Source organism: Scardinius erythrophthalmus (genome assembly GCF_964197995.2).
Source record: "Scardinius erythrophthalmus genome assembly, chromosome: 17".
Lineage (NCBI taxonomy): Eukaryota > Metazoa > Chordata > Actinopteri > Cypriniformes > Leuciscidae > Scardinius > Scardinius erythrophthalmus.
In genome coordinates, this window is record NC_138237.1 from 32,587,085 (window position 1) to 32,614,941 (window position 27,857).

The 27,857-nt window shown below is 40.4% G+C and overlaps 1 protein-coding gene across 1 annotated transcript in view; it reads right to left on the reverse strand.

The window, feature by feature from the left end:
• gabra3 (gamma-aminobutyric acid type A receptor subunit alpha3) overlaps nt 1-27,857 on the reverse strand; it is a gene marked incomplete at its 3' end in the record, with an annotated part of 658,422 nt that overhangs the window by 509,495 nt on the left and 121,070 nt on the right. Inside the window, exons 3-4 of the mRNA XM_081391376.1 lie at nt 12,227-12,348; nt 4,406-4,473 (exon numbers count right to left, since the gene is read on the reverse strand). Of these exons, the coding sequence (XP_081247502.1) occupies nt 4,406-4,473; nt 12,227-12,348 (190 nt within the window). The remainder of the gene's footprint in view (nt 1-4,405; nt 4,474-12,226; nt 12,349-27,857) is intronic.

A 27,857-nucleotide genomic window follows, 5' to 3' on the forward strand; every position in this document is an offset into this window, starting at 1 on the left:
CCATTTCTCGACTACCCAAACCACTGCCAGACATTCGTTTTTGGGCATGGAATAGGACTTCTCAGCTCCATGAAGAAGTCTTGACGCATAAGCTATAACATGTTCAGCTCCATCATGATCCTGAGACAACACAGCTCCTAGGCCGACATCACTGGCATCTGTCTGGACTTTAGAACATTTTGTGAAGTCAGGGGGTGCCAACACAGGTGTTTTTTGAAGAGCATTTTTCAGTTTGTCAAAAGCCTGTTGGCATTCCATTGTTCATTCCCAGGCAATGTTTTTGTTCTTCAGAGCATGTAAGGGTGCGGCGATCCCTGAAAAATGTGGAATAAACCTATGGTACCGCCCAGCAAGATCTAAAAAGCGTTGTACCTCTTTGAGCGTTATAGGGACAGGAAAAGTGTGGACAGCCTCTACTTTGGCAGTTTCAGTACGAACTCCTTCAGCAGACACAACATGTCCTAAGAAAGTGATCGATCATTGGAGAAGGTTGCACCTCGACAGGTTCAGGGTCAACCCAGCAGCCTCTAACATGTTAGAGCTGTTTAATGTGTTCAAAATGCTCTTGGATTTTCTTGGAATAAATTGCAATATCATAGAGATAGACAAAACAGAACTTTCCAAGACAGTCTCTCCATACCGTATTCATCAGGCGTTGAAAAGTTGCAGCGGAGTTTCTCAGTCCGAATGATAGACACATAAATTCATACTGTGCATTTTTGGTTACAAAAGCAGTTTTTGGAATGCTATCCTCATCCATAAGCACCTGCCAATAGGCACTTTTGAGATCCAATGTACTGAAAATTGAAGCACCATACATTGATTCAAATGTGTCTTGGATCTGCGGCATGGGAAATTCATCTAAAGGTGCCTTGGCATTTAAAGCTCTGTAATCAATACAGAAACGTATTGTACCATCCTTCTTGGGGACAAGAACTATGGGAGCTGCACATGGGGAAGTTGATGGTCTGATTATTCCTTTTTCCAACATGTTGAAAACTTCCTGATCAATGAATTGCTGTTTGGACACAGAAACAGGGTAAGCTCGTTTACGAACCGGAATATCATCCAAGGTGTTAATCTGGTGCTGGATCACAACAGTGTGTCCTAAGGAATAGGTGCAGACTGTTGGCCGATCAAGCATGAGTGCTTCTAGCTGACGTTTCTGGGTTCTGGGAACATCCGCTCGACTTGCCAGTTCTTTAATGGTTGCCAAGGTGGAGGAAGATACTTGAGCTAAAGGTAATGCCAGATGTAGACTAACTGCTGCTGAAGAAGCATACAGCATGAATGGATGTTTTACCCCAGTTTCCTCAGACAGAATGTTGGTCTTATCCTTGAAATCAATCTGGATCCCTGAATCCATCAAAAACTCCTGACCAAGTATAATGGGTAAAGTTAGATCTTGATCTTCCATCACGAAGGCTCTGAATGGATATTGATGTCCATGAAGTGTACAATTCCAGACTACCTTTCATATAGCTGTCTGTACATGACCATAGGCAAGAGAGAAAGTCTGACCTCTGCTGGACTGCCAAGTTTCAGTGCTTGACTTCAACTTTTTCCTGTAAGATTCCTGAATTAAAGAATAGGTGCTTCCAGTGTCCAAAACTGCTTGACATCTATAGTCATTGATGGTGATCGGCAAGGATAATGGGTCAAGCTGTCTCTCCATAATTCCTGACAGCACAGCAATGTGACTGTCACCCTTTTGCTGCTTTATTAGCTCAATTTGACTTTGTCTGATGCTCTGCTTGTCTCCCTTTCCACCAGGGTAACAACACATACCAACTCGTCTACCGTAGAGACAGTGCCTCTGAGTATGCTGGCGACACAAGGATTACAGTTTCTGAGTGTAGCTTGGAGTATTTCACATTCTGACATTGAAAGTTTCAATCGCAGGCACAAGGCTCGATATTGATAAGGAAATGTTCGAATATTTTTCATCAAGTCCTTGTTTCCATTCTCTAATTCTTCTTTCAACCTCAACTTCATGGTCATCAGGCAGGAAAGTAATAAACTGTAAACTGCTTTCTTAAATTTACACCAAGTTCTTACCCTCTTCTTCTCTGCAAGCCACCAATCCTTATCTGTATGAGTTTAAACAGAAGGCAACATGGCTAATATCTCAGCATCATTCAGTGTTTGAATTAAACATTTTTTTAAGATAAGAAATAGGGTCTTCTCCCTCCAAACTGCCAAACCATTGAAACTCCAGCTTGATTGGTGTTTTAAAATGTATAGGATAGTGAAAGATTATGTGTATTTTCAGTTAACTTTAGTCAGATGCATTTACATTGTTACTGTGCCTCAGATGTAATCAACTCTATCTGTGTCTGTGAAGGTGTGAACCAAATGATCCAAACAGACATATGGCCCCATAGAAACTGATGGGTGTGAAACAACATTGCTCAGGGTAGATTGCAGTGTAGATCAATCTCCTATGGGAGGTCCTAACAGTTTTCCTTTGTTTGTAGCTCTTTTGTCTTCATGTATAAAGTTCAGTCACACAGACTGAACTTTGGGTTAAGATTCTTGAAGGGTGACATGCTAACATCGCTGCTGAAGGACTGCTACACTACAGACCTTCAATAAATTCTTCTCCCCACAGAACTCTGGTCAAGCTTACTTATTTTATGTATTGGAGAAATCGAATACATTGGCGAGCCACCCAAACCACTGTTCGGCCAAATACACCAAAATCTAACCTGTTTGTAGGGGTGGACTATATTATGCTGCACATCATTAGAAAACACACCAAAAGAGTTCTCCAGTTCATCCATTTTAGATTCTATCATGCTCACCCTTAATTCCAAACTGGAAGTGGTTACATCTTCCTCTTTAGGAGGAGGAGGAGGTGGTAACAGCAAGTACTGAGAACTGTCATCATGCTCCACCTCATCTACCTCATTCTCTAAATACAAATGACTGAGAGATTGAATAAGGTCTTGAACTGGTTCTCATCTGGTGGTGAAAGGTGCAGTGGAATAGTCTGGTTATAGGATTCTCACCCTCTGCCCCATCACGCTAGTGAATTAACTGGTATTTGTGCCATTATTTAAAAAAAAGCAGGTAGAACTTTATTTTCCAGTCATGTTCCCAATGTACAAACTATGTACTTATTATAGTAATTACAATAACAGGGTAATTACTAGGTACTAACCCTGAACCTACCCCCAAACCTAACCTTAACCCATGTATTTATCTTATATTACTCAGTACTTTCCTAGGTAAGTACGCTGTAAGTAAACATAAGTGGACATACTGTAAAATAAAGTGAAAACAAAAAGTATGTCTCCTGTCACAGAGCAGATTCACTGGCCAACCCAAAACCAGCTGCTTTGGTTGTGCCTCTATCTTCGTATTTAGTCTTAACACCATTGCGGAAAGTAGGTTGAAGATGATAAGTTATGAGAACATGCTAGGGCTCTATTGCAGAATGTGATATTCTTACTTAAAGGCATAGATCAAAGATAATAAGTTTTCTTTATCTCAACAGCAGCCAATTATAGCAAGCTTGTGGATCTTAGAGGCTTTTGGGTGTTTCCCAGCCACATTTTTGGTAAGTAGCACTACAGTACATACTGTATAGAATATGTGACATATTTATTTTTTTGTATTCGCAAACATCTAGAAAAGGTTTTGTTGTGGACCATAGAAACTTGTCTATGTACTGTAACTTAGATTATATGATACATTTTCCCATTGTCCTCGGTCCAACAGATATCGTGTAATTTAATAATAATTAAACTTTCAGAGCAGCAGTTCTACTTTTTGAGGTGGAGTGAATCCTATGTCATATTTGGAAATGCACTATTTTCGCATACATTTTAACCTTAAAATTAACCATGATGATTATTGCTGTGTAATATGAGTATCGTTTCATGCTCTGTATAATCTGATAGATTGTGATGTCGTCTTCTCACTATTAGAAAATTATGTCTCATACAAAATACAAAGTGCTGCTGCATGGCTGTGATGATTCATCTTGCATACCAGACCCAATTGTGTGTATGATTAAGACGCATACATTTCTCCATGCAGCCTCACAACCAATTATCTTCTCTCTTAAATGAGCCCATAAAGGAACACAGCTTCACATATTCACAGGGACAAAGGGAAATAAAGGACGGTACTATGTCTTCATCTGTGGCACATTTGACAATTAAATCTTTCTGAATTCAATTCAACGACAATGAAAACATTTTAGTTTCTCATATGGGATATGTGCTACAGTACATGTAACAATACCTGGTTGAAGTATAATACATTATATAAAAAGCAATAAATCTGAAGGACATACAAATATTGACAGAAGCGAATATGAAACTTTAAAAATGAACCTAATTTTGACCCAGAGAAAAAATAAATAAAAATGAAGGAACAATGGAAAGAACACACATACCATATCGGTGTCTGATACTGGTCCGAAGCTTGTCACATAGATGTTTGTCCTCACTTCAGTCACACTTTCTGAAAGAACAAGCATAAGAGCAGAAATATCTACACTGTAATATACATATTTAATGAATTTTAAAGCTATTATTGGTTACACTTTGCTTCAATAGTCCACTTTAGACACTCAACTAACTATAAGTAACCTTTCAACAACATGTCAGCTAACTCTCATTAATTTGCAACTACATGTCAACTAACTTTCTTTAGAGTATTAGTAGACTGTTATTGCTAGGGTTAGTAGAATAAGTTGACATGTACTTGCAAAGTTACTTATAGTCAGTAGAATGTCCATTGGTGAAGAAACAAAATAGTTTTAGCAGATATCAGACAGTCTACTAATACTCTAATGACTGCCAGTTGACATATATCTATAAATGGTCTATAAAGACAACAATTCACCACTAATGGCCAGTAAAATAATACATAATGCACATGGGACCATCACTGTCAGACAGCTGTACAATGTATGACCTTGTGTATTTTTATCAGTAGATTTGTTTCCATTTCTTGCATGCACATACCTCAAAAAGGGTCTGGGTCATTATAGTCCACTAGTTGACTGTCCAACAGGCAAGCTGATTAGTAAGATTTATTTGAGATATTTTTGTTTTGTTTTGTTATGTTTTATTATTATAGCATGAACAACAACAACTAAATAAAAAAATAAAAAAATAAACAGCAATAAATCGTGAATCATCCAGTTAATGACACAGAATAAAATAATCAAGCATATGTAAAAATTTGAAGGGTGCTGGGGGGAATTTGTCATTTGTACAGTATATTCAGTTTGTATTTATATATATCATTTGTATATGTGTAGCTTATATGTAAACACCTGTTATGTGAAATAGCTTTTTCAGGGCAGTACAAAAAAAAAAAAAAAAACATGCAATTTTTATGGTCCATCTTATTTTTGTTAAGATTAGGGATGCACCGATACCACTTTTTCCAGAACGAGTCGATACTTTTATTTTTAGTCCTTGCCAATACTGAGTACTGATACCTGTATTTTCATTGCATTTTTAATTTTCTAAAATACTGGGCAGAGAAACCAAAAGAATTTGAATCAAATTAGTTGGCTTAGCCAATAGAAATTTCATTCAGTTATTTTCTTGCCTTAAAAATCTTAAAAGATTTTATCTTTAATTTAATAGCACAGTGAATATTTAAAGCTGCTCCAGCAGGGCCCAACTAGTCAAGAGCAGTGAGTGATTTTCTCTGTCTTTTGTTGTTAGATTAACATTGAGGATAAAGACAGCAGTAGGTTTATTAGGCTGCTGTCACTTTAAGAGCTGCACGTATCCAACATACTATTACACAAAAGCTTTCTTTTCAACTGTTCAAACTATACGTTCACTTAAGACATAACCGACTATGTTTCACAAGGATACTTGCCTATACGGGCACTTTGACATACTTTTGTGTGAATTTGTCCGTTAGAGCACAAGAAGACATGAAATAGAACTCAATTTAATAAGCTATTTGCATGCTGTCGGAGAGTCAATATTCTGGGCGCGTGCTTCGGATGTTTGCGCACAGAAAATCAAATGTCATGTGATTACTGTACCGCATTCTTGTAATAATGTAGGGAACCACTCGTTATACATAAATCATGTAACAGTTCTCTCTCTCTCTACCATCAGTTAACGTTAGTTATGTTCCTTATTTTACATTCTTTGCAATTGCCATATCCGACCGAACTATAAACTTTCCAGCGATGTCTGTGAAAAAGGAATGTGTGCTTGACAAGCTCACGGTGCCGCTATATAGGCATAAACATTTCATTTGTTTAACATTCTATTAATTCAATATAGGGCTGCATTATTAATCGTATTTTAATCGCGATAACGATATCTGCCTCTCTCAATTAATTTTAAAAAATCGTCATGATATTTGCCCACTCGTTTTTTTATCCTGAAAACGCTTTTTTTTTATTAGACATTTGCATTATCTTGCATTGCTAACATGTCCCCACTAGCATTGATGTTTGTGGTTGCCAGATCTAAATAGCTTAAATCTCCCAAATCACCCAAACAGAGCTTTTCTGTTACAATTTATGACCAGTGTTTTACTTAATCGGTGCAATCTGGCAACCCTGCACACGCTCGCTCTACACTGCGGAAAAAGCACTGATCTCCACAGCGATATTCTGTTTGCATGAAATTTTTATACAGCCAGTCTGTTTCTTCACAAGCCACTTGTGCTGTTTGTGTGACTAAATCTGTTTCTAAATTAATTTCACTGTTCTATTTTTTGAAGTTTAAGTTTTTACCAGTTTTCATGATGTGAATCAGCTGAAAACGACAACCACTGACCGTTTTCATTGTGTATCAACAAGTAGACTATTTTTCCTTGCAGTACGAATTTGCTGAGCAATCTGGATCTGCACTTTGTCTCATTTGCAACCGAAATGTGTCGCTTAGAAGATCTAATGTGAAGACGCATCACAAAGCGCTCATCTAACGTTAAATCATGCCATTTGTATTGACTTGCTGTCTGAGGAAGTTGTCATAGTTGGTTAAATGAAGTCTGATGGTTTGAAATTAACACCCGGTAACACTGTCAAATCACTGGCCAATTTGGCATGTTATTATGTTTACTCACTTTGCTGGGGAAATTCGTGTAAGCCAAATCTGCGCGGATATTGCGCAAATATTCGTGAGTCATCATGATCTATTAAATACAGCGTATTGCGCAGAATCTGCGCATTTCTGGCTTACTTGAACACACACGTCACTACACAAATAACGGTACGCTTGTTCACTTGCACTGAAGCAATAGCATAGATTTAAAAGCATTTAAGATATTGATATTTTACAACATCCTACATGTTCTTTGTACTGTATTGATCTGTCCACCTAAAACACATTTTTGGTAAAAAAAAAGATGAGAATGAATGAGGAAGTGGAGATATCTGGATGACAGGATTTTGTTTGAATAAGAAATGAATGCATGCAATCCAAATTTGAATATAGCCTTATATAAATAAGCTGTGAAATTAACTTTTTTGGCTTGTAAAATACTAATAATAATAATAATAATAATTAATTACATTTAAATAGAGCTTTTCTCGGCACTCAAAGCGCTTTACATGGAAGGGGTAATCTCCTCAAGTAGAAGTTCTGAATGGCCGGTAACTTAAATTTTGTAACCAAAATGGCCGGTGGGTGAAAGTTAATTTCAAACCCTGTTTTATATATATATATATATATATATATATATATATATATATATATATATATATATATATATATATATATATATAAACTGTTAACTGTCCCTTCTCTTTCCCTGTAGTTTCTCAAATGAGAATAATCATGATTAATTATCGCGATTATAATTTTGAGCAAAATAATCGTGATTATCAGTTTAACCATTATCATGCAGTCCTAATTCAATATATTTACTTCATAGACATCCTTCTCGTGATTATCAGTTTAACCATTATCGTGCAGCCCTAATTCAATATATTTAATTCATAGACATCCTTCTCTGATATATCTGTTCTGCTCTCTGTTTGCTCTGTTGTCCGTGTTTCTTTGTCAGAAGCAGTATACTGTACAGGCTGTGTGATATCGGTTGTTGGTATCTGTAATGGTCACCAGCTGGAGTGCCCTTGAGAGCCGCCAGAGGGCAGTCCACATCAGATTATTGCCATTCCCCCGTATAAACCTGGTTTTCACATTCATTCCCTTCGAAGTCTTGTTAGTTGTTTACACTGCATCGCTGAGCATTTTCCTCTGTTTTCCATGTTCCTTGTTTTTGATATCTGCCTGTGTCCTGGTTTTCCCATTCCTGTATCACCCTCTGGATATGTTTGTTTGATTGGTCTGATTTACTGTGCTCTGATCTCTTGCCTGTTTTCGACTACGATTGTGGATTACCCTTTCAATAAAACTGCATTTGGATCCTCAACCTTCTTGTCTCAGAGCAGTATGTGACAGTATCGGATCATTTTAATGAGTATGAGTATGAATACACAAGCGCAGTATTGGGCCCGATACCGGGTGCATCCCTAGTTAAAATTATTAACATATTGCAGATTCTGCAAGGTTTATGTGTAACTTGTATAAAATATTCTAAATGCTATAAATATATTATGTATGCAATTTAATATATGCATAGTGTGTGTATATATATATATATATATTAGTATTAATTTTTAAGTGTGGAAACCTATCAAAATAAAGGACAGCATTTTAAGTAATCCTCTAAAATGCTGTAATGTTTTAAAAATTTGCTCAGTAGTTTCTTGATAAAATGTGCCCACCACTACAATTGTAGCAGCTGTATTTGAACCTTGCTCAGCTGAGCAAATTCAAATAGCATATATTTGTTAGTAGATGTATATTGTTAGTGGTGGTGTATTTGGTTGTTTATTTAGTGAATACACTTGAATGGAGATTTTCTGATTGAGAAATTGAGAGTTCATCTGTGACAGCTGTGCATGGGGAGGAACACTCACACTGCTGCCTCATGTCACCTATGACTGGGTCTGCCACTGACTAATGGGAAGGATAATACTTAATTTAATGAACTATAAAGTTGTTAATGGAGAAAAGAGGGAGAAGAAAGCTTTCCCTTTCCCTTCGTGTGCAATGTAGCCATTTGTGCATGTAAATGATCTGCAAACTATTACAAAGCACAAAGTCATCACCAAAAGGAGTTAATCTCTCCAAAAGAAAACTCTTGCCTGAACCAGTCGTTTGTAGTTCTGCCATTATTTCTGTGACTTAGCTATGTCACCATGTTATACATTTGCATAATGCCCACCTGGCTGCTTTGGCCTTCCGTCAAAGAACAATTTCGTAATGTTGAGGAGACGTTGATTTTTTCAGTTTTTTTCTTTTCTTTTTTTGTGGCAAGGGCAAAACACATGGAAATCCAAAACTGGCATCATAGTTATCATCGATATTATACTGTTTACAGCAGCTCATGAAGCCTCGGAAGCCTAAATACACAGTCTAAGAGGTTGACCAGTCACAACAGACTGGACCAGCAGACCAATCAGAGCAGATTGGGCTTTTCGGAAAGGTGGGCTTTAAAGAGAACGGAACTAAAACAGAGTGTTTTCAGGGTAAAAATAAGTGCTGCAGCAATGTACAGTATGTGAAATTTATGTGTCTTTGTTTTTTACATAAACCATGTTAATGTATTCTTGCAGACTTGTAAATGAGCATAATATGGACACTTAAAAATGTGTCCTGTGTATAATGCACTGTAGGCCTTTAAAGTCATCTGAAGTAAGTCATCATGTTCCAGTTAGCAAATTTGATGTGATGAGTCCTGTATTACACATCAGCATCTATGTAAAGCAGGGTGGAAATGAAAAGATTTGATCGAGCTTAAGAGAGGTGACTGGAAGGTGGCCAGGATAGTGGAGACAGCAGGACTCGGGCAGTTGAGTAATGGAAGCCATCCAGCTCCACAGCATCAGCCCACAGCTCTCGGTGTGGCAATGTGACTTAGTCCATTTATCAAAAACATACATCTTGATTTTTGACTGCCCAGCAATGGGATCACAATTTAGGCTCTGTGCTTCAAAGGTCACCAGGGATTCCCTCTGTGAGACCTCTGTGGAGAAGGAAAAATGTACACAGAGGGAGATGAACTAATGGACTTTGGTGGGCCATTTCAGCAAATGTCATTAGGAAATAGACTATAGTTTATTGATGCTCAGAGACCAGCATTTAACAGTAATGCACTGAATCCAAAATGATCGGGGGATCCGATCTTCTTCATTATGATTAAGTGAGCAATCTGTCGGTGCACCATCACAGCAGCGGTCAGGACTTCCTCTTTATTTTATTTCATTTAAAATATATATTTTTTTTTTAATATTTGTTATTATTATTTTTTAACAGAGATGTATAACACACAGTACTCCTGGGGCTTCTTAACCCTCAGAGGTCGGCAATCACGCCGGCGTGATCTGCTCGCCTTTTTCCTTATGAGTTGAATTGAGACCCGAAATACTCTTTTGACTTTGATTTTACAAAACAAGTTTCATACATCAATCGATTATGTTAAATGTGTATTATTTTTGTGTATACTCACAATAAAAACAAAGTGTTGTGCTTTTTGCCAAATAAAGAAAAATAAACACGAGGCGAGTTCTGCCTTCTCTCTGTCAGTGTAGTCCATTCTGAAACGCGTCCGAAAATGAACTGTAACTCAGCGAATACTCAGTCAATCAGGCATACAGACCCACAGGCATGAAGCTTGAATTCTCTTCTGTTAAATGAAGTAATTTATATAAAAAACAAATATTCTCATCTTGTGAAATCTGTATTAAAAGAGAGCGATTCCAGTCGAGCTAATTACAGCTGATTCAGGTGTAATGTGACTCCGCCCACGGAGAGCGTGCGCTATTCAAACGCAAATGGCTAAGGCAATCCGCGCAATTCTGTGAACGCCCCCATATCAGCTCGAGAAAACACACAAGTTTATTCAGATCATTACTTGTTTACACCGTCAGCGCTGTGAGGAATAATAATAATAATGGAAAATGTCCCTCAGAAGTGCGGGTATATCGAGGAGCGAGCTGAGGAATACTAGTAAGTTTTTTTCCTTCTCACGAGAATTGGGTTTCTGTTTATGAATGAATGAACGGCAGAGATGCGCGCTGTTTACCACAGCTGGCAAAAGACAGTTTAAATTTAAATCGCGTGTGTGAATGAATTATGATGTTTTAGCAAACTGTATTGCTATACTGAGATGAGTAAAAATCGACTGAAATATGCTGAAATAAAATGTAGGCTATTTGTATAAGCAACGTATTAAACTACAAATTAACAATATGCCCTAATATTTCATGAAAACAACGTTACAGTCAGGCGAAATATGAAAGTAATGAATACATAGATAAAATGTAGGCCTATAATCTTTTTTTTTTTTTACAAAGAAAGAGTACACTTGAAATATTGTTGAAATTGTAATTATTGTTGTAATTGTAACCTATTTAATAAAATAGCAAAACATATTTACAAGATAGATGTAAGCAAAATCTTAAATGGTCAATATGTCTTCTTCTAAATATATCTTTTGTCCTTGCATTGTGGCTCAGTCAGTTTCACACCTGAATGAATGGCTAATTATGCAGAGTCATTATGCAGAGTGGGTGGGACAAACCACTCCTCGTTCACGCCCCCTCGCATATTGGCTTTCCAAGCAAAACCTGTTTTACATCAATTTAAATCAATGTATGGTTTTATGTGAACGATAAAGCAAGACTATTTTCACATAATTTTGAAGAAAAAACTCTAGGCGAGGACATCCATTAGTCAAAAGTCTTATTGACACATATTTACTATGTGTTTTGTGGCCTTATTTCAGAAATTTTAGTTTTTAGTTTTTTCAATAACCATGCATAAACATTATTCTCTCAAAAATGAAAACATGTACACACACGTGGCTCACATATTATGGTAGCCCTGTTTGTGCTTCATAGAGTGAATTTACACCTTTGCCATTAATATGTTTATAAGCAACTGAAAAAAGCACAAATGTCAGGGCATGTCAGAACATCTCAAGGACCCAAAAACAGCCCAGACCCCAGAGGGTTAAGCTTAGGATTTGTAAGTGATCTCAGGAGAGCATTGTGGAGAGCATCTGTTATAGATCTGAGAGGTGTGAGACTTGTGGCAAGAAGTGTCAAAATGAAAGCAAGACTGAGAAGGATCATACTCCATCCACAAGCTAACAGTAAGGCCAGCATGTGGACAATAGAGACAACCAGGAAGGAAATGTGTACATGTATTAATCGTACCTCCTAGTCCAGGACGCAATCTGTTGTCATAACCATCCAGCAAGCGGTCCAAGATCCGGGTAAAGATGGTGATGTTGTCTTTGCTGTCATCAGGAATGGGTTCTCTGTGCCCGGTTACAACCCTGTGGAGAAGAAAAAAGAAAGAGATTCAGGTCTCGTAAAGGAAGTAAAGGCCCCAATATACTCACGGCAATGTTCTTTTTTGTTCTTTGTTTAGGGGTAAAAAGTTGTTAAAATTTTGCAAACCGTAGTGCACAACAAAAATAACAGCTATGAGAAAACAACAGTTAAGAACGGTATGTGGATGTGTTTGCATAAGCTCTGCAACTCGGCACTCCAGTCTAGTCACATTACGATTATTTTTACCACTTATACAATATGTTGCTTTAAAGCAAACAGCTTTACAACATTATGGGCCCTATCTTGCACCCAGCGCAATTGACTTTGTACACCGACGCATGTATCATTCCTATTTTGCACCCGCGCAAAGCGCGCTTTTCCCTCCACAGAAGCACGTCACTAAACTAGGGAATGAACTTGCGCTCCCTGGGCGGTTCAGTGCAAAAAAGGAGGCGTGTTCTGGCGCAAACGTTCCTTCATGCTATTTTGCAGGTTTAGAAAACAATTGCGCCACTAACCAGGAAAAAATAGTTTAAAGTCAGTGGCGCGTTGCGCATGTTATTCATATGCTATTTTAAGGGCGCATGCTTGGCCATAATCAATGTAGCGTGTGCACAACGCGCATACACTTTGATTCTCTCATCTACACAGAAGCAGCAGTTTTCATTTTTGCAAATCATACATTATTACGATAGATAGATAGATAGATAGATAGATAGATAGATAGATAGATAGATAGATAGATAGATAGATAGATAGATAGATAGATAGATAGATAGATAGATAGATAGATAGATAGATAGATAGATAGATAGATAGATAGATAGATAGATAGATAGATAGACAATTTATTATAAAAGCATACATCTAGCTTACACATTTACCCAAATTATCATACACCTTTTTAACCGAAGTTAATTTGGGTGGGTTTCTCCATCCCCAACGTCCCTGACGTTGCTCTCCTTGGCTGTGAACCACTCCTGGCGCGTGCCTGGCGAATCCACCGTTATAATAGGAATCCGCTTTAGAACAAGCGCGCCTGCTCTTAAAGGGAATGTGAGATGACGCTCTGATTGGTTTATTTCACGTTACGCCCAAACCACACCTATGAATAATGAAGCTACTTCAGACCAACCCATTTTAGATTTGCGCCTGGCGCAAGAGTCATTTATCCCGCCGGGAAAATAGCAACAGCGCCAAGACCCACCCACAAAGTTACTTGCGCTTTGCGCTTTGACACTTGCGTTTCAGAGCGTTAAAATAGGGCCCTAAATATGAAAAACAGTTTCAGTCAGAACTTTATTTTCTACTTTAAAGCTACTCTCCGGTGTGTTATTTTTTTTCACTTTACACGTGGACGTCTGACTCTGGACTGAACAGAAGAAATTAACCTGAGAAGATTTGTCAAAGAAGTCGGAGCCCCAGAGCATACCTACCCATTACGTAATCACCATGGACCAATGTTAGTTTGAAGGTGTTTACCAGCCGGAGCGAATTTTTATCTTTTGGTTTCAAACTTCCGAAACAAACTTAAAACAAACTTGATTTTGAAATGACTTCACACAAGATCATTCTTTGATTTCGCTTGAAGTATATCGGTGGATTAAGGATGCATTACAAACAAAGATATGAGTCAAAATCGGCTAAGGGTTAATTAAATGTAATAAATCATGTAAAAATGTGTAGCAAATTAGCTCTAAAGAAATATTTGGATCAGTTAATAGAATTAACTTAATGTTGTAAATTAATACTACTATCAATTAACTTGTTTGTCCTGTGAACATTCAGTGTTAATTGTTTATTAATTCTAAGAAATGTACATTTCCTGGGTATGGAAAATGTCTTTCTTACTTTACAGTACAACTAAGAGCAAGTAGTCAAAATCTATGATTAGGGACTCCAGTATATGAGCTTGAGACACGGACAACTTTACGTGTGACATTAACAAGACTTTATTAAACAGACTAAGCATTTAAACCACTCAAACATACACATGCATACATGCATACAGTTTACCAAGGGAAAGAGAGCTGAAGCAGAATACAGGAAAACAAGAAGTTATAGCATTGTTTGAAATCCAGCAGATCAACAGCCTTGAGCAAACCATCAGTTTAGTTCTAACACGCCCTTCTTAAAAAGGGGTAAGGAAACTTAATCAAATAATGAGACTAAGTCTGATACTTGCATGTCTCCCCCATTTGAATTTAACTGTCCTGATGCAATTTGTCAAGGTTCACAAATCCTTGTGTTCATTTTGTGGATCTGTTGGTGTGTTGTAGGTGTTGGGTCTATGTGTGTGTTGCATGTTTGTTGCTTAGTGATCAGCTCATCACTCCAATCAGTCACTTCAGCTACAACTAGTTTACTGCGTATATCTAGCTGGAGTGAGTTATGCTGGGTGTCGGTCCGTTACTCATATCTTGTTCTCATTGCCAGTTACCTCGTCAGAACTGCTTGCTGTGTTTGATCCCCGCGTTCTCCTCTGAGTCCTGTGTGGCACTGGATTACCAGTTTGGGACTTTACATCGACCAGTCTCTTGTAGTGCACCCTGAGTTTCTTCCTTGTCTGTGATTCCACTTTGAGAGTTCCTGCATTGAACCCTGAGTATTCCAATTATGGTATCGTCTGTCAAGTTTCATCAGTCTCCTGCATCTTGTCTAATCTGAGTACTTTCTCTGTCTAATAAACTTGAGCTACTTGCATTTGGATCTGGAACTCGTTATTGTGACAGAACGAACCGACCACCATCATGGATCCAGCAAGTGCGTCCGAATTGAGCGCAATGCTGTCTAAGAGCGATATTCGCATGCAACAACCGGAGGAACAGACGATAGCCACAGGTCGCGCTGTCCAGGCGCTGGTGACCCAAGTCTCCGAACTAACGACCAAGATGCAACAACTAAGGACTGAGACTGCGTCTGTGCAACAACAAGTCACCGCCATCCCATCTGCTTTTGCCGATCAGAGTCAGACCACTCGTGCCACTGAGCCGCGTCTTCCGCCTCCAGCATTCTACTCCGGTGAGCCCCAGTTATGTCGCTTGTTTTTAGCCAAATGTTCTCTGTACATCTCTCTTAAACCTTCGTCATTTCCTACGGAGGAGGCTAAGGTGGCCTTTGTTATAACCCTGCTCTCGGGTCGAGCGGCCAGTTGGGGAACTACTGTGTGGGAACAGAGACTTCCGTGCTGTGCTTCGTTTGAGACATTCTCCCGGGAGCTCAGAAAGGTCTTTGATCATGCTGCTTCTGGTAGAGACGCGGTGCGACTTCTCGCGGAGCTGCGTCAGGGAGATCGTACTGTAACGGACTATTCGATTGAATTTCGCACATTGGCTGCGGAGTGTGGCTGGAATTCAGAGGCTCAATGGGACATGTTTTTATATGAATATATTATAATTATATATTATATGATATGTTATAATTATATATTATATATAAGTATAATATATAATTATACTTTCTGAGACCATAAAGGATGAAATTTACTCTTTGGATTTACCCACGGGGGTGGATAAACTTATAGATCTGGCTATTCAGGTGGATACGAGACTACGGCGACGGGGTCCACGGACACAGCGAGAGTGGCTTGCCAGTGCACAGAGTAAGGTATCGTTTTCTCCTGGTGAAACTATGTCTTTTCCAGATCCTGAACCCATGCAAATGGGCAGGTCCCGTCTATCGCAACAGGAGAAACAAAGAAGAAGAGAGAGGGGACTGTGTCTGTATTGTGGAGCCGCCGGTCACATCGCTCTGCAGTGTCCGGTAAAAGCCAGCACCCGCCAGTAGGTAAAAGGTTACTGACGGGTGGAACTACACTGACTAAATCCTCTTTTTCAGCTACTCACCTTTCTGTCAGTTTGAAATTACCTTCTCAGAGTTTTGATTGTGAGGCTCTGGTTGACTCGGGAGCGCAGGGTAATTTTTTAGACATTAACCTGGCTCTTAAGCTCATGATACCGGTGAGGACACTCTCTCAACCTATCTCGGTCATTGTACTTAATGGTCAACTATTACCCTCAGTCACACATTCCACTGCCACCTTAAGACTCGTCACCTCAGGCAATCATTCTGAGGATATTGACTTTCTTTTGATCGACTCTCCTTCTGCTCCTGTGGTTCTGGGACACCCCTGGCTGGTGCTCCATAATCCTCATATAAACTGGCGTATGAATTCTGTTTTCGCTTGGAGTTAATTTTGTCATGCCACTTGTTTGTTGTCTGCGTGTTCTTCTGTGTCTTGTTCTGTGTTTCAGGATGAACACATGGATTTGTCTAACGGGCCTTTGGAGTATCTGGACCTGGAGGGAGTGTTCAGTAAGTCTCTGGCTGCTTCTCTACCTCCGCATCGTCCCTATGACTGTGCTATAGATTTACTGCCAGGTACGTCTCCGCCTAAGGGCAAGTTATACTCACTTTCTGCCCCAGAAAGGGAGGCCATGGAGAAATATATTTCTGATTCTCTGACAGCTGGGTTCATCCGCCCTTCCTCTTCTCCAGCGGGGGCAGGGTTCTTTTTTGTGGGTAAGAAGGATGGTTCTCTGCGACCGTGTATTGACTACCGAGGGTTGAACAACATCACGGTAAAGAATACCTATCCTTTGCCGTTGATGTCTTCAGCCTTCGAGCGGTTGCAGGGAGCATCCATCTTCACAAAATTGGACTTAAGTAACGCTTATCATTTGGTTCGCATAAGGAAGGGGGATGAATGGAAAACTGCTTTTGACACCCCCAGGGGGCACTTTGAATATTTGGTTATGCCTTTCGGGCTGTCTAACTCCCCGCAGTTTTCCAGGCACTCGTGAATGACGTGCTGAGAGATATGGTAGATCAGTTCATATATGTTTACCTGGATGACATATTGATATTTTCTTCTTCTCTCCAGGAACACGTTCAGCACGTCAGACGAGTGCTCCAGAGACTGTTAGAGAATGGGCTTTTTGTCAGAAATGTTCGTTCCATGCACAGTCGGTTCCATTTCTGGGTTATATCATCTCCTCCGAGGGTGTGTGCATGGATCCTGACAAGGTTAAGGCTGTGGTGGATTGGTCAACTCCAGATTCCCGTAAGGCCCTACAGAGGTTTCTGGGGTTCGCCAATTTTTACCGGCGTTTCATTCGCAATTTCAGCCAACTAGCCGCTCATCTGACTGCCTTGACCTCCACCAAGACGACGTTCAGGTGGTCTGGTGCAGCTGAGGCTGCATTTACCAACCTCAAGAGCCGCTTCGTTTCAGCTCCCATTCCTGTAGCCCCTGATACATCACGTCAGTTTGTGGTGGAGGTCGACGCATCAGAGGTGGGGGTAGGAGCGGTTCTTTCCCAGCGCTCACCCCACAGATGATAAGATGCACCCTTGCGTGTTTTTTTCTCATCGTTTATCGTCTGCTGAGTGTAATTATGACTTAATTTAACAGAGAGTTACTGGCAGTCAAGCTAGCGTTGGAAGAGTGGCGCCATTGGCTAGAGGGTTCGGGGGTACCTTTTATCGTCTGGTCCGATCATAAGAACCTTGAATATATCAGATCTGCTAAACGACTTAACTCCAGGCAGGCTCGGTGGGCACTTTTTTTTGGACGTTTTGACTTTTTACTATCGTATCGTCCGGGTTCTAAGAACATCAAACCCGATGCTTTATCTCGAATTTTTGACCGTTCCGTTCGCCTGTCCACACCCGAGTGCATTTTTCCTGAGAGACTCATTGTCTCCACACTCGTATGGGAGATCGAGTCGAAGGTCCATACGGCCTTAGAAGGGGTAATGCCTCCGCCCGAGTGTCCACCGAGTCGTTTATTCGTGCCGGTACGAGCAGGTACGGTCCGACGAGATTCAGTGGAGTCATTGTTCCAACGTAGCATGTCATCCAGGAGTCAATCGCACCAGTTTTTTGGTCAAGCAACGATTCTGGTGGCCTTCCATGGCTCGCGACATTCGAAGTTTTGTTTTGGCATGTTCAGTCTGTGCTCGTGGTAAGACTTCCAATCGCCCACCGGATGGGTTACTCCAACCGCTGTCTGTCCCTTCGAGACCCTAGTCCCACATCGCGCTAGATTTTGTCACTGCCCTACCGCGCTCCCAGGGCAATACGGTCGTTTTGACCGTAGTGGACAGGTTCTCGAAGGCGGCTCATTTCATTCCCTTGCCCAAATTACCGTCTGCCAAGGAGACAGCGAAGATATCACACCCTCTGGAGGGTTGTGAGCCAATAAGAAGTTGTTCCCTTTGGAGGGAATTGCTTTACGACCTTTTGTTCAAGCAGGCCTTTGAACATGTAATTTGATTGGGTGTTTAACAAAAGAATCTTATAATACTAATGCGTCACATAGTTAGCAAAATGTCATGTAAATTACCAAATGGGGGACGAAGATTGGAGTTTATAAAGACTAAACATGCTACACATATGATTTTGGTTAACCATAATATGCAAATCTGGAACATTAATCTAAAAAAGTTTAAAAGAGAGAATGAATACATTACAATGGAAATTAGATACATGTTTATACATTTCTCAAGTGGTTATATATAGAATATATAGGATTAAAAGGGTTTATTTCTCCTTCTCAGCAATAATTAAGTGAGAGTCACAACTCTGCAAATTCCTTTTGGGGTTGTAAAAAGTCTTATCAGTCTTAATGTGTCCTGTAACAGGACACCGGATTCTGCCAGTGTGTTAGCTTCATTTGGGATGTTAGTTTTGGGGGAAGTTTCATAGACCTTTGTTGGGAGATTGAGTTTGCTGGATTATTCATTAAATATAATGAATAATTTGTTTGTGTCTGATTGGTCCAGATGCTACAAATGTTTTGTTGGAAAATTATACAACATTTGATCAAACTTTAATAATAGCCTTAATCTTTTAAACAAAATGTAGTTTGATCACTGTCAAGCTTATATCTATTACATCAGCATATGAGAGTCAAATCGGACGACTACAGGGACTCATCTCAAGATCACTCATTTAGCAATTAATCTATTGCCAAAATTCAGAAAACAAGATCAGTCAAGAATAGAAAATTATTGAAAATATTCAAATCAGGAATGTCAGAATAAAATTTTGTCAAAACCAACACATTGAACGATGTTCATTAACCCGGCAAAGTTTTTCAATTATATTGGCATTTATTCTCTTTAACATGCAGTGTGAAGTATTTCACTCAGTTCCCTGATCATTCCGAATCAATTTTAGCAAATGAAGAACAAAATTATACTCGCGTATGTTATGTTTTATGCACGTTATTGTTTCTGATATACAGCATGTTAAAGGTAATAATTATTTATTTCTTAGATAATAAGTATTCAGTAAAGTGATTTATACTAATGTGTGTGTTGCTGTTTTTAGTTCTAATATTTCAAGCTTGCTGTCAAGCCTAAGTTTTTGACGAATGTGATAACGTATGCGAGGGGTGAACTATGTTTGATTTTTGGGTAATTATAAGACTGAACTATGTTTGATTTTTGGGTAATTATAAGACGTTCTGAAGATGTTCAAAATGCTTTTTTGTGTAGGTCATTATAGTTGTTTTACAGAATTGTGTGACAAATAAATTGCATGTTACTCAGAGACTGACATGTTTGGCTTGTCAAAAATGCTACATTCAGCTGATGCAAATTCATAGACTTTTGAAAATCAAGAAACATTTTTGTTTGTCTTTTGGCTTCGTAAGCCAAGGCGATGGCATCCACTATCCAGTGGGCCATCCTCTGCTTGGAGACAGCCTTTCCCTTCTGCTGGCCTCCGTAACAGACGAAGAGCTGGTCTGAGGCCATGAGGCTTTGCGTTCAGTCCACGTATAGGCGCAGAGCACGAACGGGACAGAGAAAAGCTAGGGCTGGATCTGCCTCCTCCGAGGGCAGCGCTTGCAGGTTCACCACCTGGTCCCGGAAGGGAGTGGTAGGAACCTTGGGCATGTATCCGGGATGGTGTTTCAGGATCACATGAGAGGTAGCCGGGCCGAATTCTAGGCACGATTCGTGGACCGAAAATGCATGCAGGTCCCTCCCCTACCCTCTTGATGGAGGCCAATGCAAACAGGAGCACTGTCTTCCAAGACAGAATTTTTAACTGTGATTGCAAGGGCTCGAAGGGTGGTCTCTGAAGTGCCGAAGGACCAGAGACAAGCCCAAGAGGGTATCGAGAGCGGGCGAGGCAGATTTAGTCTCCTTGCCCCCCCAGGAACCTGACGATCAGGTCGTGCTTTCCAAGCGACTTACCTCAACTGCATTGTGATGTGCAGCAATTAGAGGCAACATACACTTTAAGGGTGGAGGGAGACAGCATTCGCTCCAACTCAGCTTGCAAGAAGGAAAACACTTCCCTGATCAAGCAAGTTCGGGGTTCTCATAGTGAGAAGAACACCACTAAATGAACAGGTTCCACTTCAACGCATAGAGGAGCCTCGTAGAGGGGGCTTAGAACCTCTGCTTCCCGTCCAGGGACCAGACATGGAGTTTCCAGTAGAGCTTAGATCGGGCCCAACAAATCAAGCCCGACCCTACCCGAGCCCGAGCACGTTGTGTCCGAGCCCGGCCCGGCCCGACACATTCACTGTAATTATGAGCCCGAGCCCGATTTAAACCCGACCATATGTGGGCCGTTATAACCAGGGGCGGCGCCAGAATATTTTTTAACGCAGGTGCTGCTGTGCTAGATCATTTAAGCTACAGGGGGAGCTGCGCAGTTATATATATTATATAAATACTATTAATAAATGAGCAAAAATTGCCCACTCAATATTAAATATTCAGTTATTTTAATTATCACAATTAAAGTTTTAATTTTATTAAATTGAACAAACACAACATTCAGCATTCAATCAAATATTCTTAAAGATTAATAATGTTACTACAACATATTGTTATTTCAACATAATATGTGTGTGAGCAACAAGCAAGATTTGTAAATTCGGTGACAGGGAGTGTTACGGGGTTGCACACTCAGGGAGTGTTACGAGTTTCAAATGGTGTACTGTAGGCTAAGTGACGGCGACGCGCCGGCGATTGCATGTCATGATTATATTGTCTGATAGGCCTATTGCTTTTTATGTATTAAATCCAGGCAATTGGAATGTATTAAAATTAAGATACAATTTAAACAAAACGAAATTCACTTTAAAGAAAAGCTTTCTTTAAAAAACTTAACAAACTTGAAACTAAATGTGCTTATTTAATAGCTAAAACACGTAGGTTACTACAGACACTCTTTTTGTACAAATTGCAGCACATTCATTTAATTCTGAATTTTGCACATGTAAAGGAAAGGCATTTGTTTGTGCATAGTAGGCTAAACATATCTGTAACATTTATCAAGTTCATGTGCGTGCATTTATTAATTATCGTATGAATAATGCGACAAGGAAGAAGCATGTAAACATTGTTTATTCAGAAATAATTGAATGGATCGGAAAAGTAACAAAAGAGGACATTGAGGCCTGAGGCTGACTACTATCATAATTTCTGCCATGGCAAGACTGCTTCATGTGTCTGTTCATCGTCGAAGTCCCCGTTTTTTTTGTTGTCATAGGCGAGCAGCGTGCCGCATTTAATGCACGAGACAAAGCCAACACATATTGTCACTCCGCACGACTAGTTTAAAATGTTTCCATACCTCCGATTTTCCTCCAAACTTGCTCAAAGTTATTTCTTCTGTTTAATTTTTTTTCTTTGCTTCTTCAAGCTCCATGTTGCACTTAAGCAGCAGAATAGTAGCCTACAGCACGCACAGCAGGTGTGATGCGTCACGCGTGCGAGACTGCGAGTGAGAGTGGACGAGACGCTGCGCATGACACGTAACGTGCTTTAGCCTATCAAGGGCCCGACCCGACCCGGCCCGAATACAGTGGCGGGAAATATCGGCCCGACCCGGCCCGCGGGTCGGGTCGGGTTGAGTCCGGGCTCGGGCTCGGGCAGAGAATCTAAGCTCTAGTTTCCAGAGGTCTGTAGGCGGGTGCCATAGGGTGCCCCGTCTCTGAGAAAGCTCCAGTTCTGGGAACCAGGTCCGGTTGGGCCAGTAAGGCGTAACTAACAAGACCTGCTCCTCGTCCTCCCTGACTTTGCACAGAATCTGTGCAAGAAGGCTCACTGGCGGAAACGCAACTTGCATAGGCCCCGGGGCCAGCTGTGTGCCAGTGCATCCGTCCCTCGGTCAGGGAGTAACACAACAGGCAGTGCGACATGTCCGGGGCGGCAACAGATCTACCTGTGCGGTCCCGAAGCGCCAATTCAGCTGGACCACCTGTGGATGGAGTCTCCACTCGTCGGCTGCATGGTTGAGCAGGCCCGGAGTGTGAATGACATGAAGCAACCTCAGATGCTACTAACTGCATAGGAAAAGATGGCGGGCGAGTTGTGACATGCGGTGGGAGAGTAGATCACACTGGCGGTTGATGTACGCAACTGTTACGATCAGGCATACTAACCGCAACATAAAATGATGGCAACGTCAGTTGGACTCGTTTTGTCTAGGGATTTATTAAACAAAGAATAAATAAATTGCCAACAAATACAATAAACCTGCACACAATAAACAATAACAGAGCAGCCAAACAGAGACAAAGGAAACACAGGTAGTGAAGGGACATAACACACCCCCACACCAAAATGGTGACTCCAGTCCCCATAACAAAATTAAACAATTTAAAGTACAAAAACACACAAACAAACATGTCAATACCGTGTCAATACAGTGTCAAAACCCATGTCAATACAGTTACCCCAAGTAACTATAAACATGAGAATACTTAACTAAGGTACTCTGGATAAAGCGTCTGCCAAGACATTATCAGTACCACGGATATGCTTGACCTCAATATTAAAAGGTTGTAAGATCAAACTCCACCGCATCAGACGCTGGTTGGCATTTCTCATGCGACTGAGGAACTTCAAGGGGTCATGATCACTATAAACAATTGTCTTATCCGAAGCACCTAAGTATACTTCAAAGTGTTGGACAGCAAGAACAAGGGCCAGCGTCTCCTTTTCGATGGTGGAGTACCGCCGTTGATGTTGATTGAACTTCTTGGAGAAGTAGCAAACAGGGTGATGGACATTCTCAACACCATCTTGGAGAAGGACAGCTCCAGCACCTTGATCACTTGCGTCAACCATTAAAAAAAAAGGTGTCGCAAAGTCAGGTGCAGCCAACACAGGAGCTGAAATAAGTAATGCCTTTGCATTTTCAAAGGCACTCTGACACTGACCAGACCACTGATATACCACCTTTGGACTAAGCAAATTAGTCAGTGGAGCTACTACAGATGAAAAATTTCTACAAAAACCACGGTAGTAGCCCACCATACCAAGAAATCTGCGTAACTCATGACGATCAGCAGGGGGAGGAAAACTACAAATAGCAGAAACTTTGGCATCCAAAGGACGCACCTGACCACCTCCTACTATTCTACCCAAGTAAGTGACTGTTGCCTTGCCAATCTCGCATTTAGCCAAATTGATTGTCAAGTTAGCTGCAGACAGTCGACAAAATAGCTCTCGAATCTGCTGAACATGTTCTGGCCATGACGCACTATAAAGGACCACATCGTCCAAATAGGCCTCACAGCCAGACATGCCAGACAGCACTGTATTTATTAATCGCTGGAACGTTGCGGGAGCATTACGCATTCCAAAAGCCATAACGTGATAATTCAGAAAGTCATCTGGGGTAACAAAGGCAGATATTTCTCTTGCACGACTAGTGAGGGGAATCTGCCAATACCCTTTTAGCAAGTCAAACTTGCTAACAAAAACTGCAGAACCCACCTGGTCGATGCAATCATCCAACCTGGGCAACGGATGACAATCAGGTCTGGTGACTGCATTAACAGTCTGATTTTGCACTGATTATTAACAGATAATCAGTGCAAAATCTAAACGTACCATCAGGCTTTGCTACCAAGAGACATGGAGAACTCCATGCACTCATGCTAGGTTCCGCAATGTTGTTTAAAAGCATGTACTATACTTCCTTCTTTAACACAGCACGTTTCAAAGGATTTACTCTATATGGATGTTGTTTTATCGGTGCTGTTTCTCCAACATCAATGTCATGCTCGATAATATGAGTTTGTTTTGGAACATCACTAAACAACTCTGAAAATTGATGGACAACATCCAAAATATCAACCTTCTCAGAGTCTGTGAGGTGTGGGAGATGATCAGCTAAAACTGAGAGCATTTCAGTATTGTTAAGAAGACCCTCAATTAGAGCCCGAGATGGATTATTTTCAATTTCATCACTCTCCTCCACCACAACAGACAATAGTATAGATTTATCACCTGACGAATCCGGAGATGAATCTAGGCTAGCAGAAGAAGTACGCTCAAAATAAGGCTTCAACATATTAATGTGACAAAGACGCTTCTGCTGCCGCCGGTCTGGAGTGGCGATTACATAATCGCGGTCAGAAACTTCATGCATTACCACATATGGACCACTAAAACGAGCCTGTAGAGCAGATCCAGAGATAGGAAGTAACATGAGTACTTTATCGCCCACTTTAAAGTGTCGACCTATGGTCTTACGGTCATACCAATTTTTCATCTTGTCTTGTGCTCTCTCAAGATTCTCATGGGCTAACTCACGGGCTCTGTATAAACGAGAACGAAAATTTGACACATAACTCAAGATGTCTTTTGCAGGGCGTTCACTTAAAAAGTGATCTTTCAATACAGCCAACGGACCTCGTGGAGTGTGTGCAAAAACAAGATCAGCAGGACTAAAACCAAGTGACTCATTTCCAACAGTTTCATTTCCAACTCGTTCTCAGAGACTCTTAAACGCAACACTTCTCTTTCATTGTCTAACTCTCTCTCCCGAATAGAAAGCTCTTTCAACCGGATAAAATCTCTCATATCAACAGGAGGCAAAACCCTCTTCTCTACCAAAACTGGTAACAAAGCAGTTTTAATGCTATTTTTAAGGCGTTTATCAGAAGCGGACAACTCAACTTCATAATAAGTAGCTAATTCCAAAAGTTGCTCCTTTTTAAGATTATTAAACGTCTCTACCGAGGGGTTTTCAACAAACTCCTGAACTATAGACATGATCAATATAACAACAAAATAAACAAAACAATACTACAGGCTGCTACACCACTACAGGAAAAAAAACGAAGTGATCAAAAATCCCAAAAATGACCACAAAATTAACATAACCAACCGAACTTGCAAAATAGCAGGAAAATAAGTATTTGAACACCCTGCTATTTTGCAAGTTCTCCCACTTGGAAATCATGGAGGGGTCTGAAATTGTCATCGTAGGTGCATGTCCACTGTGAGAGACATAATCTAAAAAAAAAAAAATCCAGAAATCACAATGTATGATTTTTTAACTATTTATTTGTATGATACAGCTGCAAATAAGTATTAAGCTGCATAAAGAGACCTGTCCACCCCATACAATCAGTAAGAATCCAACTACTAACATGGCCAAGACCAAAGAGCTGTCCAAAGACACTAGAGACAAAATTGTACACCTCCACAAGGCTGGAAAGGGCTACGGGGAAATTGCCAAGCAGCTTGGTGAAAAAAGGTCCACTGTTGGAGCAATCATTAGAAAATGGAAGAAGCTAAACATGACTGTCAATCTCCCTCGGACTGGGGCTCCATGCAAGATCTCACCTCGTGGGGTCTCAATGATCCTAAGAAAGGTGAGAAATCAGCCCAGAACTACACGGGAGGAGCTGGTCAATGACCTGAAAAGAGCTGGGACCACCGTTTCCAAGGTTACTGTTGGTAATTAGGGTTGGGTATCGGTTGGGTTTTATCCGATACCAGTACCTACTCGGTATTTTTCAAACGGTTCCGGTGCTTAAACGGTTCTTGAAACGGTACTTAACAAAACTAAACCGCACACACTTTATCAAAAAAAATAATACCTCTGTGTGTGTGTGTGTGTGTGTGTGTGTGTGTGTGTGTGTGTGTGTGTGTGTGTGTGTGTGTGTGTGTGTGTGTGATTTTCTGAAAAAGATTTTCTGATTTCTGATTAAATGAAAAATTGTGCCGTTTAAAAGGCTACTGATGTAGCCGAAAACACTTGAGTTAACATCAAAATTTTGTCTTCTCATATTATGACTTTTACAAAACAGAGAAATAACTGACACTGAGCAGAAATATTTAACACACACAGTATAGCCTCATATAAATATACTTGATATTGATATACTTCATACTTGATATGCAAGATTTGCAGTTGGCATTAAAATATTAGACTTATCCGAAGAGGAACACTGGCAGCTGAACTTGAACTTTAGTCAGGCGTGTCAGAGGTTTTGGGTTCTAATCCGCATTCGTAGTTTTTTTTTTTTTTTTTTTTTTTTAACGATTATGCTCATCAGTGGTTGTATATCAAGCAGGGACACTTTGTGTCCATTATATTTTGTGATTTCACCAGAATGAATAGATAGGCGTCGTCTAGGGGTTAAAGGGATACTCCACTTTAAAATGAAAATTCTGTCATCATATACTCACCCTCATGTTGTTTCAAACCTGTATGAATTTCTTTCTTCTGCTGAACAGAAAGGAAGATATTTAGAATAATATCAGTAACCAGACAGTTTCTGGTCTCATTGACTTCCATAGGCTAGTAGGAAAAAAAAATACTATGGAAGTAAATGAGACCAGAAACTGTCTGGTTACTGATATTGTTCTAAATATCTTCCTTTCTGTTCAGCAGAAGAAAGAAATTCATAAAGAATTGAAACAACATGAGGGTGAGTATATGATGACAGAATTTTCATTTTAAAGTGGAGTATCCCTTTAAATCAAACTTCATTCACGCACATATGAAACCCTTGCATACACATAGGCCTACTAAGTAGTCATACATGTATACTGCTGAATGCTCAAACTAATATGAAATGCTCAACATCACATCTAAAGTCGCTCACGCACAAACACGCAAACTCTACACACACGAGACGCGCGGAACTCTCCGCGCATACTCATCTGAGACGCGAGCACACACACACACACACACACACACACACACACACACACAAACTCTCCGCGCACATAATCATATAGACGGCGCCTCATAAATAGATCGATCTCCGCAACGAAGCGCGCGTCCGAGTGACAGTGCGGTGGGCGCGAGCCACAAGAGAAAACACTGTATCCGCGCCACTGATCGCAGCGGCAACGAGCACTTTGATCACTTGATTTAAAAAACGCATTTCAGCGCTAGATCGCCTCTTATTTAACAAACGAACTAAATTAATGCTTGCTCTGCTGGTTTACTGGAGATGTTTTATTATTGGATCATTCGTGCCGCGAGATGTTTTATAGGGGGCGGTAAAAAACGTCAGGCACCGAAATCAGGCACCGAAAGTTTCGTTCTTATTCGGTCTGGTTACTACCGTTTACGTCGGAACCGGTTCCCTATTGGAACCGGGTCTCGGTACCCAACCCTATTGGTAATACACTAAGACGTCATGGTTTGAAATCATGCATGTCACGGAAGGTTCCCCTGCTTAAACCAGCACATGTCGAGGCACGTCTTAAGTTTGCCAATGACCATTTGG